This window comes from Mytilus trossulus, chromosome 13, assembly GCF_036588685.1.
Source record: "Mytilus trossulus isolate FHL-02 chromosome 13, PNRI_Mtr1.1.1.hap1, whole genome shotgun sequence".
NCBI lineage: Eukaryota > Metazoa > Mollusca > Bivalvia > Mytilida > Mytilidae > Mytilus > Mytilus trossulus.
Genome location: NC_086385.1, coordinates 16781721 through 16799782, shown reverse-complemented (window position 1 = coordinate 16799782; position 18062 = coordinate 16781721). Strand labels below are relative to the sequence as shown.

The 18062-nt window shown below is 31.0% G+C and overlaps 1 protein-coding gene across 1 annotated transcript; it reads left to right on the top strand.

The window, feature by feature from the left end:
• Window positions 1–3526: 3526 nt before the first annotated feature.
• Window positions 3527–16294, top strand: LOC134694139 (scavenger receptor cysteine-rich domain-containing group B protein-like). Its single transcript, XM_063555135.1, has 3 exons — window positions 3527–3663; window positions 11128–11309; window positions 16170–16294. The coding sequence occupies exons 1-3, from the start codon at window positions 3527–3529 to the stop codon at window positions 16292–16294; spliced, it is 444 nt and encodes a 147-aa protein (XP_063411205.1).
• Window positions 16295–18062: the final 1768 nt, after the last annotated feature.

Sequence of the window (18062 nt, the reverse complement as noted above, 5' to 3'; positions counted from 1 at the left end):
TCGAATAGACAGAAAAAAATATTACATTCTTTCTTATAATTTAATTCTAAATTCCATTTTAAACCGTAGAAAACCATGAAAAACGTTGATGACGTCAAGGTCACATGATTGAATAATGTCTAAGGGCCGATTACAAAATAACGTCAGCCAATCAGAAGACGCGTTACATCCAAAATTAAATTATTCCTATATGTTAAATATACTGATTTTGAGAATCGGGACAGTATTTCTAATCAACTTACTAGTATCTTATAAAATTCATGTAGATTTACAAAGATCTTGAAAGTAAACGAAAAGTAAATATAAGAATTATTGATGAACTGTTACATTGGAATTCACAAGTTATTTCTTATAAAAAGGACGATAATGGTAATGCTCATGTCATTTCGTGAAATAGTGAGCTGACGTCCTTTTACCTGTATGTTAGCGATGTTTGGAGGGAATAGGGACGGTTGAATCCGAAGCTCCTATTTAAAGAGTTACACCAATTTTCATATTAAGGAATCTTGCAACAACTTTTTGACGGTCCGTGTATTGTATATTCAAGTAGAACGACTCTTCAAAATTTGTCAAAGTTACAGTGACATTACCAATTTACCACATTTTCTTTAGGTCAACCCAATTTGTAGAGAACTTTTGCTTTATTTATTGTTCGATTTAATTTTTCTCAGTTTGAATAAGTTTAATGTTCTATTTCTAGACATAAGATAAGCAACACTCGATCAATCAACCATAATTGATGTGTGATGAGGATTAGGCATTCGTTAAAAGTCTTTTCCAACAGGTTTTTAAAAAGTGTATTTTTTTCCTTCTACCCTTTTCAACAATTTTAAATGTTAAATGTTTACAAAACTCTTATATTACACTTACACTGTCGATGATTTCAGTCTCGATGCTTTTGGAACTGATGCAATTCCCTTCGTTCAGAAGTAAGCAGCAAAAAACATGTTTAACCCTGCCGCAATTTTTTGGCCTGTCCAAAGTCAAGAGCCTCTGGCCTTTGTAAGTCTTGTATGATTTTTTAATTTTAGTTTCTTGTGTATAATTTGGAATTTAGTATAACGTTCATTATCACTGAAATAGTGTACATATTTGTTAAGGAATCAGTTGAAGGACGCCTCCGGGTGTGGGAGTTTCTTGCTACATTGAAGACCCAGTGATGACTTTCGGCTGTTATCTGCTTTATGGTTGGGTTGTTACTTTGACACATTCCCCATTTCCATGCTCAATTTTATTAAGATACAAACTACTGAGAACAGAATAGTCATCATTTAGAAGAGGCGTTTGTTTGCATTGTTATAAAATGTCATCTTTTATTATAGAACAATGTTCGAGCTTGTTGTTTTGTGCATTATTCTCTCCAGTTTTCAAACAGTTTCGCAAAGAGACGGTATGTATTTTACATTGTACCGGTTAAGTTGTTTTCAAATGATAATACATTTTACAAGAAATTATTCCGATTCAATTCACTGGGTCGATACCACTGACGGTGAAGTTTTAATTCCCCGAGGGTATCAACAGCACAGTAGTCAGCACTTGAATTATCATTGAAATTGTCGTAACAATAAATTAACTGTTTACAAAAATGCTGAAGTTTTGAAATACTAAGACTTTCGGTAGAGGTTACCTTAGCTGTATTTGGCAAATCTTTTAGGAATTTTGTAACTCAATTTACTTAAATTCCTGGTATCTATGATGAGTTTATTTATCAATTTATGACCTTATATGATGAACAGCTTTTCTGTTGTTAACTGTTAACGTTTAAATTAGCAAACGGAAGATCTAAGGAATGAACGGGGAAACTTTGAAAGGAACAGATATTTAAAAATACAGAAGAACAAACACGGGTATATATGAAATGATAAACATATAAAGGAATTATAAAAGGTGGAAGATATAAATGGACAAATTTGGGCAAACACAACTAAATGACCAAGGGGAACAGACATAGCACCCATATGTGAAAATTAACAAAAATGTAATCATGATGAATTACTTAACTAAGTAATACCAACTGCGTATCATCATTATAAGTTCACTACATGTATCATTACTCTATATGACAATGTTATTTTTAATTCTTGCTACTGCTATTCAAGAGAACAAAGAAAAAAATAACAAAAATACTGAACTCCGAGGAAAAATATAAACGGAAAGTCCCTAATCGTATAATAAAACGCATCAAACTGTCATATACCTGACTCGGTACAGGCATTCTCAAATGTAGAAAAATAATTAGTAGTTATAGAAATTATTTGTTTTCAATATTTCACCGTGAATCATTTAAATAATGCAAAACAATGATACGGTTGTGAGATACTTTTTATTGAAAAACTGAAAATTTCGCTATATTATTTGGAATATTATTTAGTTATCACAATGATACGTCATTTAATATTGCTCATTTTTTTACTTCGTATTCGTTTTATTCTTTTTCCTATAGCTTGGAACACTGTAGTAAATAAAGGCGCATGACAGCATTAACAAAAATGTACTCAAAACATATACACCTTTACCTGAAACAATATAAATTCAGCTAAACTCAGAATTAATCACTATCACTCCGAGAAAATAAAATGATCACTGTATAAATCAAATATTTCTTAAAATTGTTTTCCATTAACATATATATAATAGTGATCATAGACACTGATTACATACTGGGAACTATGATAAATAATGAGTTACCGACTGTTTATCTGCCTCAGTTTAATTTTGGTATTAAAACAAATAGTTTGTTCTTCAGACCAGTCAACAAAAGAGCAAAACGAATTCTGATCTTTAAAATTTAGGCTTTTGTTGAATATGTTAAGGTTTGTACAAGTCCCATTCACTTCTACAGATAAATGTCATCTAATAAGATCTGCCGTCTATAGCGATAATTTAATTTATAATACAAAAAGCGCTTCCCATTGACATTGATATCACTAAAATTAAGTTGTAATATACGTTTTTAGGAAAAACTAAATAGAAACGAGCATAAAGTGAACACCCCACTATGAAGTGAAGAAACTGTTCAAAAATAGAAATTTTGGCAATGAGTGTTTTCCCATGTCATTAACAAAGTGCAATAGTATGAAACGCTATTTCTTTTTATTATAATTCACGTTAAAATGCCATATCTTGATTGGCTAATACGATCAAAAATTGATAATTCAAAAAGAAATGAATTGAATTTGCATCAAACAATTAAATACAATGCAGGAGTTCCTCAATATCCATAACGTTGTTATGTACGTGATTTCATAGAAATAATTTGAAAATAGAATTAGTCCGTAAAAGACAATAATGATAGGACATTCAGTATAATATATTAAATAACAAATAGCTGATAGGCTGATAGAGCAGATTGGTACCCCTCGCCACGGTGACAATGTTTTCTCCGGGTAACAATCTGCTGTGTCACTCTCTGAATTTTAGCATTAGTAATTAAGTTTTCTACGGTTAAAAAAATAAAAATAAACTTGTGTTTCTTCACTAAGCATTATTATATTTTTGTTCAATGTTCAAATTGTTCAATACATTAATGGTAAATATTGCAGGTGCTATTCGAATAATTTCTAAAAGACTCGAAATATTTCACAATGGTGAATGGGGCACAGTTTGCGATGACTTTTTTGATGATGTTGATGCTCGTGTAGCTTGTAGACAACTTGGCTACAAGTAAGTATTTTTTGTCAGAATGTTGCTTTTAAGGTTTCCTTTCGTAAATTCATTAGCCTGTCACAATGTCGTATATCCCTAGACAGAAATACATATTGATGAATTACCAACCATGAACTGTTTTATCAATTATTGGCTGCATTTTAGTTTAAACAATTCAACTTCATTCAACATGAAGACTGTTTCTTTTATTTCTATATAGAAACGGTAGTTTATTCTTCCTTTGAGCTATACTAATGCAGAATTTGGAAATCTACAAGGTTTGCATTTATAAAATTTTTTTTTTCTCCAAATTTCATAGAACTAGAGTCTCTAAAGAGCCTGTGTCGCTCACCTTGGTATATGTGAATTAAACAAAGGAAGCAGACAGTTCATGACAAAATTGTGTTTAGGTGATTGTGATGTGTTTGTACATCTTACTTTACTGAACATTCTTGCTGCTTACAATTATCTCTATCTATAATGAACTTGTCTGTGTAGTTTCAGTGGAAAATGTTAGTAAAAATTTACAAATTTTATGAAAATTGTTAAAAATTGATTATAAAGGACAATAACGTCTTAAGGGGTCAATTGACCATTTTGGTCATTTTGACTTATTTCTGAGTCTTAAATTGCTGTACATTATTGCTGTTTACAGTTTATCTCTATCTGTATTAATATTCAAGATAATAACCCAAATCAGCAAAATTTCCTTAAAATTACCAATTTAGGGGCAGCAACCTAACAACGAGTTGTCCGATTCATCTAAAAATTTCAGGGCAGATAGATCTTTTCCAGATAAACAATTTTACCGCCGACAGATTTGCTCTAAATGCTTTGGTTTTTGAGTTATAAGCCAAAAACTGCATTTTACCCCTATGTTATATTTTTAGCCGTAGCGGCCATCTTGGTTGGTTTGCCCGGTAACAAAACACAATTTTTAAACTAGATAGCCTAAAATGATTCTGGCTATGTTTGGTAAAATTTGGCCCAGTAGTTTCAGAGGAGAAAATTTTTGTAAAAGTTAACTAAGATTTACGAAAAATGGTTAAAAATTGACTATAAAGGGCAATAACTCCTAAAGGGGTCAACTGACCATTTTTGTCTTGTTGACTTATTTGTAAATCTTACTTTGCTGAACATTTTTGCTGTTTACAGTTTATCTCTTTCCATAATAATATTCAAGATAATATCCAAAAACAGCAAGATTTCCTTAAAATTACCATTTCAGGGGCAGCAACCCAACAACGGGTTGTCCCATTCATCGTAAAATTTAAAGACAGATAGATCTTGATCAGATAAACAATTTTACCCCATGTCAGATTTGCTCTAAATGCTTTGTTTTTTTAAGTAATAACCAAAAACTGCATTTAACCTCCATGCTCTATTTTTAGCCCTGGCAGCCATCTTGGTTGGTTGGCCGGGTCAAAAAACACAATTTTTAAACTAGATACATCAATGATAATTGTGGCCAAGTTTGGAATAATTTGGCCCGGTAGTTTCAGAGGAGAAGATTTTGTAAAAGATCATGGAGATTTACAAAAAATAGTTAAAATTTTACTATAAAGGTCAATTACTCCTAAAGGGGTCAACTGACCATTTTAATCATGTTGACTTATTTGTAAATCTTACTTTGCTGAACATTATTGCTTTTTACAGTTTATCTCCATCTATAATAATATTCAAGATAATTACCAAAAACAGTAAAATTTCCTTAAAATTACCAATTTAGGGGCATGCTCTATTTTTAGCCATGGCGGCCATTTTGGTTCGTTGGCCGGGTCAAAAAGCACAAATTTTAAACTAGATACATCAATGATGATTGTCGCCAAGTTTGGTTTAATTTGGCACAGTAGTTTCAGAGAAGAAAATTTTTGTAAAAGTTAACGACGCCGGACGACGTCGACAGTGATGAAAAAAGCTCACTTGGCCTTTTAGGCCAGGGGAGCTAAAAATGTATCGGCCGCATAAATTTATGGAGGAAAAATTATATAAAATGTGAGGAACTTTTCTATTCATTTAAATATACAATGCCGAGATTATAAGATGCAACTATTAAGTTTTATAACAGAATTTTTTAATGTAGTTAAGAAACAGTAATAAGAAGATCATATCATAAGATGAGTGCATATCAGAGTACAACTCTCACTCCAAGTCACAATTTGCAAAATTAAATCGTAAAACGTCAAAGTACGAATTTTCGCACGAGCCTTGGCTCACAACGGACAGCAAACGAATGCCTTTAAAAAAAGGTACGGTAAATGTAAACTAATTATTTCTATGAATAGATTAATTTTAAAACTTAATCAATTTAACACATTATCTAAATTATTAATTATTGTTATTCCGACGTAGTCGGTATAGATTCGGTTTGTGCCCTTTGAACTTAAGGACGCTTAACTATGGCAACAGAATACGTATGCTCGAAAATCCTTTCTCTAAATGGACAAACTGCTGTCATGGAGGGTGATTTGGTTGTGTTTGAAAAAACGTCTCGTTAATTATATCGTGATGGAAAGCAAGTGAAAACTATAAATATTTGAACTAGATCTTACAAAGATTTATATTTTTATTAAAATAATTGTTTCTCCAGTAGGTCTTTGCATCCATGACAGCTGTTTATTCGGGACAGTTATATAATTTTTAATGTAAACTTTGTTGTACGAACGTACATGTCTTTAGAACGCACCTACGCATGTGAGATTTCCGCGGGGTTTTGGTGAATATACTCAAATTCAAATACGTCGGATATCTTTTTTAAAGATAGTTCTTGTTTTTTTTATTAACAATAATTTGATTTCGAAAAATTAAACACGTATAGCTATGGGAACATAGTATCTTAAGTACTGTCAATACCGTTTACTCATATTTTTGCATTGCATATTTTCATGCATTCCTCAGACTGTTTATAAAGTTTTTGAAATTCATACGTTGAAGGTTTTCTGATTGATTTCTGTGTCTGAAAGAACATAAGTTCATTAATTGTAGTTATCTGCTTTGAACTAGCTTTCGGTTATGTCGAGTATACTTATTTCATGTCTCTACATCTAATGTGTGTATGCTCTGGCCTTTGTTTGTCTTGTATTATTCTTATTTTAGTTTCTTGTGTACAATTTGGAAATTAGTATGGCGTTCATTATCACTGAACTAGTATATATTTGTTTAGGGGCCAGCTGAAGGACGCCTCAGGGTGCTACGTTGAAGACCTGTTGGTTACTTTCTGCTGTTGTGTTTTTTTTTCTTTGGGCGGGTTGTTGTTTCTTTGACATATTCCCCATGTCCATTCTCAATTCTATGCTAGGTGTTTAGTGTATATCGTGTCGTTCTTTTGAGTTAAACCAATAGTTACAGTTTGTTCTCATGTTGTGCTATTATTGTGAGTTTATGACAACTGAAGGTTGGGATGCACTCTGATAAATTTTGTGATGAATACAAATTTGTGATAAATCAATTTCCTCTCATAAAATGACTTGTCAGAATCAAATATTCCAGTATATGGTTAAAATGTCGTGTGAGACAGTGTTAAAACTTAGTGACGTATCAACCGACTAAAAAGGTTAGTAGGTCAAGCAAAACGTGTATATATGTTAACGGCAGTAAGTGAAATTTGGCATTAAGCTAAAATCATAGGCAATAAGCTAACGTCTAGGCATTACTTTATCTCCTGAAATTTTCTGGCCTTAAGTTTATTTCCTGATATTTGATGACGATTATTCATCCTATTGCCGAACATAATTTTAGTCAATAAGTAAACTCAGGAATTATGCATAATTGGTGATTTATTCTTGATATAACTCCATTTTCTAAATATCTTTCTAAAATTACATGTATGAATATACATTCATTTGACAGATCTTCAAATTAAGTTCACTAAGTTTATTTAAAAGTAATTTGAGCAGTAAAAAAAAGAATTACCTCAAACTTTTTTTTCATGATTTTAATTATTACAAAATATTTAAAAGATTTTTAAAAGAATATTGTATGCAATTTAAAAAGGGCAAAGATTCTATTGAATAACTATAACATTTATTTGAAAATTTGTACACTTCACTAGTCGAGCTTGTTTGAACTGGTCAAAAGTAGACAAAATTAAGATATAATTTTTTGCTTGCACCATTTTTCAATTTTCTGTATTGGATAAGTAAATATTCTTTGTTTAGAGTTCCACAATTGTGATAACAAAATGATTCTAACACAAATTTCCATTTATTTTTTTTATATTTTAAAATTATTATTTGATGCGTTTTAATATAAATAACATATCTTATTACTGATGTAAATATTTTATTTGCGGTATGTTTGGGAGAGTTATCTAATTGGCAATCATACCACATCTTCTTTCTTATATTCAAGAAGAAACTGGGCCCTGTAGTTTTGCATTGGTAAAATTTGATTTTTTTTTCTTTTGCTAATACATATATTCAAACTTATGTTAATTGCGGTAATAAAATAAATAAGTTGAAGTACTCAGTATTTATATGAAAGATGCACGCACGAGATTTGACTTGGGTATGAAGCGGTGACAATTCAAGTTCAGCTCCCTTAAAGCACATAATTATTTACCGATTATATAATTAATTTGAACTATTTACAATTAGTTTGTTCAATTCTAATATAAAACGTTGTTATATTTTTGACTTATGTTTTGTTTCAAAGAGTTTAAATGTACAATTGAAATATTTAAATTATTTTATTACTTATAATTAAAAATTAATAGTAATTTTCTAATAAGTGATCGGGTTTTTTTTTTATATTTAAAGTTGTTGGTTAAATTTGATACAATATAAATGTTTTTTCATTTGTTATTTTCTTGTAATGTTACAAATTTTCAATACCTTGATATTATATTTTCATGTAAGGGTAATTTTAATGACGCTAAAGCACATCTTGTACAGCAAGCAAGAACAGCCATGTTTATAGTCTTAAAAAGGCTAGGAAGTTGAATTTACCAATTGATATGCAATAAGAACTAATTGATACAACGGTTGTATCTATTTTGTTAAATGGTGCAGAAGTTTGGGGTTTTGAAAATTGTAATATTATAGAAAACTTGCATATGCAATTTTGTAAAATAATTTTGAATGTTAAAAAAAAGTACTGCTCATTGTATGATTTATGGAGAATAGGGTAGAATACCATTACATATTCTTATAAAGCTAGAATGGTTGGTTTCTGGCAACGTATCATGTGTGGTAAAAGAGAAAAAATTCCATATACACTGTATTCTATATTGTATCAGCTTAGTAAAAGGGGTATCTACCACTCTAAATGGTTGTTTGAAATTAAAAATACTTTATATGAATGTGGATTTAATTTGATGTGGGATAATCAAATAATTGCTAAATCTGATAATATTAGTAAGAATGTCAAGAAATGTTTAAGTAATAAATTTATGTTGAACTGGAGTAATAATGTTATGAATTCTGCAAAATGTCTTAATTACAGAATATACAAGTCTGATTTTTGTTTTGAGAAATATTTAACTGTGTTACCATCTGATCTAAGAATGTATTTATGTAAATTCCGTTGCCTTAGTAATAAATTGACCATTGAAACGGGGAGATTTTTTAATATTGATAGATCTGAAAGACATTGAAATCTTTGTAATGCTAATGAACTTGGTGATGAGTTCCATTACTTATTCAAATGTACCTTTTTCAACAATGTTAGAGCTAAACTTTTACCTTTAGATATATGTAAAAACCCAAATGTTTTAAAATTTAAAGACTTGATGAATGCATCAGATTTATTCACACTTAATGGAATAGCAAAATTTTGTAAAAGTGTTATTAAAACCTTTTAATACATGTGCTTAATCATGTTACTATATTTTGTACTTCCTGTCAAATATCTGTATTAATTATATATACTATTATTGCATCTTTGTTAACCATGTTCCTATGTAAATATGTAAATATGTTCATACTTTTATATTTTGTTAAAAAAATGTTGTACTAACATACCCCATGTGGGGAATTTAGTGAAATAAAATGTCTTATGTCTTATGTAAGCTTGTTATTTTCTTGTACTTGGGACAGCGGTTAGTGCATCCTAGCTAAGATCATCCGTACATAGTTTCGAAGTGCATACTGAGACATGTCGTAAGTCGGTCCTAATTTTATCATAATTTCGGTCCTAAGAATATCTTCTAGAACCGACTTAATAGGACAGATTCGATAAGCATGCACCAGTTCTCATAATGTCATTATGTTACAAATAATTTTGTTGTTTAGATGAAAACAAAACTTTATTTACTTGCATTATTTTTAGGCATTAAGCTTAATGCCAGCACATATTTTGCCGGATTTATGCTTTAATCCTAGGATTTAAGACTAATGCCTCACATCATTTAGGCAATAGACTTACTGCCAAAGCGTTAACTTATTGCCTAGGATTTATTACAGCTTAAGGCCTAATTTCACTCATTGCCGCTAACATATATAAGTAAATGAAAATCTTTCCCAGTATCTAATAATTTATTACTAAAGATACCATCTGTTGATCTACTGGTCTAATTGAAAAATTCATGAAAATATTTCTTTTTTTGAATGCATATATCTCCTCGACAGTGGTGTTCAATAAATGCAAATGAGGTTTCTTTATGGGAAGAAAACGCTCGTCACGGTCAATAACTGAACCGGCAAACAAGCGAATCAACCATACAATGTCTAAAGCATTTTTATGTCATGCTATAAGGATATTTCGTTGATCTGTCATTAATGTAAAAGTTATTGATAACGATGAAATAACGATGGAGTTGCAGCACATCGTATAACACATCTTACACTGTTATAAATATATAAAAGAAGATGTTGTATGATACCCACAACTCTCCACAAGAACCCAACATGAAACAGAAATTAGGAACTATAGACACCGTGTGGCCTTCAACAACGAAAAAGGCTATACCGCACAGTCAGCTATAAAAGGCATCGAAATGACAATGTGGAAAACAGTTCAAACGAGAAAACTAACGGCCTTATTTATTTACAAAAAAATAACGAAAAACAAATATGTAACACATTAACTACTGAAATACAGGCTCCTGATCACTTGGGACAGGCATGTCTTTTAGGAAAAAACTTTAACCAATATTGTTCTAATTTTAACGACAAGACTTATACTTTTAAATGCAAGACGTTTGAATTCTTTAACAAATTTTAAACAAAAAAACGTAATTACAATTTCTAACAAAGCAATATCTATTAAATGTCCGATTTTATCGATAAATTTATTAAACCTCTACATTTTCAAAAAAATGTATAAAACCAAAAAAGCAGCCCTATCATACATTTTCTTAAGCTTAGTTTGATTTGCTAAACAGCTAGAAGTTTGACACTTTCTTTTTCTTTTAGGTAGATTAAATGACTGCAGAAATGTAAAAAAAAAAATATAAATATCCCGAGGTATTTATCCAAACCACTGTATAACGTATAGTAAAAAAACAGGATTTCAATTAATATCAGGACACCTTCATTTTTACAGTACTGGATTTACCGTGGAGTCGGTCGATGTAGATGACGGTACTGGTGAGGTCTGGCTTGATGATATGAATTGCACTGGAATAGAACGCGAATTGTCTGATTGTCCAAATAAAGGATGGGGTATGGAAAACTGTGGGCACCACGAAGACATAGGAATTGAATGTTTTGACTCACTCGTTGATGGTAAGCATTTATATTTTAAACATGTCTATTACGATTACGAAAAACAATTGAACTAAATTGAATTATAAAATTACAGACAATCTATCCTCTCACTATTAATGATAATATCATTGTAATTTGTAATATATATAAAAAAAACTATTCTGTTAACATTTTGGATATAGTGTCGTCCCCAAGGGTATCACCAGCTTTATAGTCAGCACTTCGGTGTTGATATGAATATGAATTACAGTGTCTGTTTTTTTTATAAATTAACTATTTGCAAACGTATAAATAATTATATATTTTTTTATCCCAGGTCTAGCCTTTTGGCACAACTTTTAGGAAGTTGTAGTCTCCAATGCCCTCAACTTTATACTTGTTTGTCCTTCTTACTATTTTGATCTTAGCGTCACTAATGAGTCTTATGTAGACTTATATTATTGAGAAAAAAATCAAACATCTAATTAAATTGTATTTAAATGGTCAGAGATCGAATATATATGTTCAAATTTTATTTGGTATTTTTTTTACAATAAACAAAAGTACTATGTCAATTTGACCTGCTTTGATACTAGACCTGCCCTGAGATTTCTTAATCGAATAACTAATTGCTGAAGTTTTTGCCAAATAATCAAAGTTATGATTTATTTTCAAAAAATGAATGATGGACACACATACATATTAATACGGACGCATAGGAAGAAAGGCATGCATACACACACGTATTTGAAGTACTTGTGCAGGATATGAAAGGATATAATGGTATCTTGATTATATCACCAGACTCGTTTTTAATTATTTTCTGCCTTTTATCTTTTTTTCATTCGAGCGATTTTGGCGCAAGAACTGCTTACTCTTACGGACTTCCCGTTAGCACCCGAATTTCATGGTGGGTTCGTGTTGATCAGTCTTTAGTTTATTTTTTGTATATTGTGTATTGGGTTTTTTTCAGCGTATCTTTTTCTTTTTAATTTACCATGAGGTCGTCATTTTATAATTTACTTCAGAGTTTGATTGTTCCTTTGGTATATTTCGTCTCTCTATCATTAATTTAGATAAAATGTACAACATTATAAGAGTTGTACCTTTGATGAGGTTTTTTTTACTATCCTTGTGTTTTCTCCAGGAGGGTATAATCAGCCTAGTAGTCATCACTTCTGTTTTAACATGAACAAATATATACGGTTATATCAATAAATAAGCTGTTTACTTAATTTTTTATTGCAGAAAGGCACTCTTAGTCTTATCTAAAGCCTCATACTTTCTCGACGTGATTCATTAGTGTACCTTAAAAAAATATGTTTTGGACATTAGTGATATGAATGAAATGAAAGTTAACTTAAAAATCGAAAACGTGTTTAGTTTTGAACTTCACTTATCTGTTATTTTAGCTGACCAAGTATCTAGGTTTTTTTGTTTTTTTTTATGTTCCTGCGCGTGAAATTGAATAAATGTGCAGCTGTTTTTAACATCTAAAGGTGACCTGTAGACCTGATAATTTCTGTGTCATTTTGGTCTCTTGTGGAGAGTTGTCTCATTGGTAATCATACCACATCTTCTTTTTGATATTTACATCAGGTACTAGCATCATTATCTCATGCAAACATATATCTTCACAATTCAAACATTCGTGTTTATTTTAAGACTGTTTTTATCTAAAACGAGTGTGACCGAACTGGTGTTCGGTCTTAAAAAGGAGTTTTAGATACTTTCTAATTTGCATTATTGTGGCCTTCAGCACCATGTCATTTAAAATCTTCCATTCCATGTGACAATTATGCATTAAATCAAACACTGCTTACTTGTAATCGTAATGGTTTATAATCCTGTTCCTCAAAACAGTTTATGCTGGTTACGTGTTAACAACTTTTTGATTTAATTTCCATTTTATTATGATTATTATTGATAATTGATAATGTCAGTTTAAGACTAGATAAAGTGCGGTGACGAAATAAACAATATAAAGCTATATCCGCAGTACATGTACCGATGATACACGATGATATAGCTTGCTCTTCTGTTATACCAATGACTAGTATTAAAGGCAGTACGTTGAACTATGAGTGTTTACTTTTAACACATTGTGCTTTGGATGGATAGTTTTCTCATTGGCAATCATACTAAAGGAATAGGTCCGGTCAGACCCCTTAAGCTTGTTGGCCTAACATATAGTGTTTTACAAAGTTGTTAAATTGTAAAACATTACTTCGTTATTGGAAAATATAATACTTTCGTTACAGAAATATGGTCTGTTTTTAATAGTATGATGGACATCATTTCGGGGCCTTTTATAGCTGACTATGCGGTATGGGCTTTGATCATTATTGAAGGCCGTAAAGTGACCTGTAGACCTGTTAAATTTCTGTGTCATTTTGATCTCTTGTGGAGAGTTGTCTCATTGGTAATCATACCACATTTTTGTTTTGATATTTACATCAGGTACTAGCATCATTATCTCATGCAAACATATATCTTCACAATTCAAACATTCGTGTTTATTTTAAGACTGTTTTTATCTAAAACGAGTGTGACCGAACTGGTGTTCGGTCTTAAAAAGGAGTTTTAGATACTTTCTAATTTGCATTATTGTGGCCTTCAGCACCATGTCATTTAAAATCTTCCATTCCATGTGATAATTATGCATTAAATCAAACACTGCTTACTTGTAATCGTAATGGTTTATAATCCTGTTCCTCAAAACAGTTTATGCTGGTTACGTGTTAACAACTTTTTGATTTAATTTCCATTTTAGTATGATTATTATTGATAATTGATAATGTCAGTTTAAGACTAGATAAAGTGCGGTGACGAAATAAACAATATAAAGCTATATCCGCAGTACATGTACCGATGATACACGATGATATAGCTTGCTCTTCTGTGATACCAATGACTAGTATTAAAGCAGTACGTTGAACTATGAGTGTTTACTTTTAACACATTGTGCTTTGGATGGATAGTTTTCTCATTGGCAATCATACTAAAGGAATAGGTCCGGTCAGACCCCTTAAGCTTGTTGGCCTAACATATAGTGTTTTACAAAGTTGTTAAATTGTAAAACATTACTTCGTTATTGGAAAATATAATACTTTCGTTACAGAAATATGGTCTGTTTTTAATAGTATGATGGACATCATTTCGGGGCCTTTTATAGCTGACTATGCGGTATGGGCTTTGATCATTATTGAAGGCCGTAAAGTGACCTGTAGACCTGTTAAATTTCTGTGTCATTTTGATCTCTTATGGAGAGTTGTCTCATTGGTAATCATACCACATTTTTGTTTTGATATTTACATCAGGTACTAGCATCATTATCTCATGCAAACATATATCTTCACAATTCAAACATTCGTGTCTATTTTATGACTGTTTTTGTCTAAAACGAATGTGGCCCAACTGGTGTTCGGTCTTAAAAAGGAGGCTTTAGTCTGCAAATTCATATTAAGTCTGTTTTATAATGATTCATGTTCCTATTGATAATTTGTATTAAAAAAAAGTCGTGACTTTGTTTGAACCATATGCTAAAAAAGAATATTTAGAATTAAACCGCCTTTTAGTGATCGAAAGGTACTAAACCCCTAACGGGGAGATTGTAGTTATCTTTATATGATGAAGAACGAAATAATACTCGAACAGCTTAATTATAATGGAATTTGATGCTACTATCATACACGTGTGAGGTTTGGCTAGCTACAAAACCAGGTTCAATCCACAATTTTCTGCATAAGAAAATGACTGTTACAAGTTGGGAAACGCTATATTTTAGGCCAAAAAGGAGTCTGACTAGAACTAAGCCTTTATGATAGCTAATGCTCTCATCAATTGAAAACAAAAATCTTTTCAAAATGGATACAATAACTAATTAAAAATGAATGAGACTTTTTTTGTAAAATCGCAAACTTTTACTCATTAAGCTCATTAACTGCTGGTTTTCAAATCTACAGATGAAAAATTTGTTGTTTTTTCCTGTTAAAGGTTATTTGAATTTGAAATAAATATTCAGTTTGTCTCAAAAAAATGACTACTGACCTTTGGTCTTTATTTCCGGAAAAAAAATGCATAATTTTTTAAAGTGCATACATTTTCGAAGAGAATGATATATTATATAGCCGTGTAGTAGTTTTGTCCATTATTTAGAAAATTCCAACTTTATTCCCGGACTTATAGCGGTACTTTGAAAATATAACTATAATTTTTTGTAAAGGTAACACAAATGAACTACAAATGAAGAGAATAGATATGGGGAATGTGTCAAAAATAGAAATCAAGACCAAAGAATTGTAATCAGAAGGTTATCAAATGCTTTTTAAAGCAGCGATAATTTCCGTACCCGAGGGAGGAAGGGGGGATTTATGTGGTCCTTTTAACAATAACGTTTACTACTTCTGCGAAATGGATGCCACACTTTACTAGCAGCTTCTGAAATGTCAGACCCCATACCAATGTAAAAATTCAAAAAGGGAATTACCTAATCAAATGGCAATTCTAAACGTCAAACGAATGGATAACTACTGTCATATCCCTGACTTGTTACCGTCATTTTCTTATATAGACAATTGTTGATTGAACCAAGTTTTATAGCTAGCCAAACCTCATCCTTGTATGACAGTCATATCAAATTTCATTATAATTAAATTGATAGATATATAATGTCATTCTTCATCAGATAAAGGTCAACTACAATCCACCCGTAAGGAGTTTTGTACCATTCAATCACGTATTATACAATAAGTACATACCATGTTTCATGCCAAAAACTGGTTTTAGAATAATTAGGTTATTTTGATGCAAACACCTTATGAGTGAATCTATTTTACTTCATGTTTTTACATTTAACATGCTTATTATGAGTCTGTTTATCTAATTTAATTATGTCAGGTCATATACGATTAGTTTCTGGAGCTATTAATATAGTTTACAACGGAACATGGGGCACAGTTTGTGATGACTATTTTGACGATGTTGATGCCCAAGTAGCTTGTAGACAACTAGGCTACAAGTAAGTATTCTTTTTCCGATAGTCAATATTTTTAAGACATTCATCTTGTACATATATTCATGAGTTGTCATAAAGCCTTAAAGTTCGTTTGGGATTGTCACTCTTTAAATAATATATATAAAAAAAGATGTTGTATGATTGCAAATGAAACCGCTCTCCATAAGCGACCAAATGACACAGAAATTAACAACTATAGGTAACTGTACATCCTCTGTATATGCTATAAAGGTTGACGTTAATTCTTAATTTTGTATCTTTAGTTTGCCCTGTAAATAGTAATTCATCATACACAAGTCAATAGAAAAAAATTATTACCAAACCATTTTTGATCACACAGCAGAAATTTCGTAACAAAAAAAAAGTAAACTGTTGTCTTGGAATAAAAAAGTTATCTTTTAGATATTTTCGTTTATCTTCATTACTCTTGAGAGCAATTTTTTACAGTTCATTCAAAAATGTACAGAAGCTTTCAAGTCCATGATTGCATAGGTAAATTACTTCTTCTGTATGGACTCAACAGCTCATAACTGAAGTATGGTCTACACAATACAAAAATTATCACAATAAATTAATCTGACAATTGATTAAAAACATAACAACTCTTTAATGATTTATTAATAAGCCTGTTAAGAACTGTTTCGATCAATATGTGCGTGTCAGTTAAAAAAAATGATAACTAGTAATAATTATTATTGTTTGTCCTTCCCATCGCCTATATATCCCTGTGCATTCTCACCTTAATTTTGTATCACGGCTTTCAAATGTGATAATGTTTACGGGGAAGTTACATACGAGGTCACAATTTGCAACGAGATGTTACCAGCTTCATCCAACAAGCGTAAAATGGTTTTCTAGAGTAGGAAAATATGCTTTATATCTACAAATATAAAAAAGAAGATGTGGTAAGATTGCCAATGAAACAACTATCCACGCAAAGCCCATACCGCATAGTCAGCTATAAAAAGCCCCGATAGGACAATGTAAACCAATTAAAACGAGAAAACTAACGACCTTATTTATGTAAAAAGATGAACGAAATACAAATATGTAACACATAAACAAACGACTACCACGGCATTACTGGCTGCTGACTTGGGACAGGCACATACATAAATAATGTGGCGGGGTTAAACATGTAAGCGGGATCCCAAAGATCGCCTTGCAAAATAGCATTATATGATCAAATTTAAACAGCTTTTATAACCTTAACTTTTTTTAAAAGGAATCAACATGTCAATAAAAAGAACATCCCAAATAACATGTATACATGATTTTATAAATTATACACCAAGAATGCACGCCAACTATTTCAAATTTGCCCGGATTTGCGTACGTATCTCTAAAAGGCATCCTTGTACGTAGTAATTTTTTTTATTCCTGCCCAGTTATCATCTGGACAAAATGCACTCAAACATCAAACTGAATTTCATTTAACTAGGTAGATATTGTAGTACAAAGAGAACTATTTATTATGTAAATAATTGATAAATCCAAGTGAGTATCCTTCACAATATTTCTTGTTTACAGTCATGTTTTTTTTTTATCTTAGATATAATTTTGCTCGAATTGTAGAAATTGAAACAAACAACTTAGGGTCATATGAAACGAGTGAGTGGTGAAAAATAATGTTTATTCAATTCTTGAACCAATGCTTGTATATATCATAAACTTAGTCCTCTGTGCACGATTTTATCATTATTTTCGCAAATATATCATATAATCGTCAATTTTTTTTCTCTCTGTTTGTTTTTTTTCAACAAATATGGCTTCTC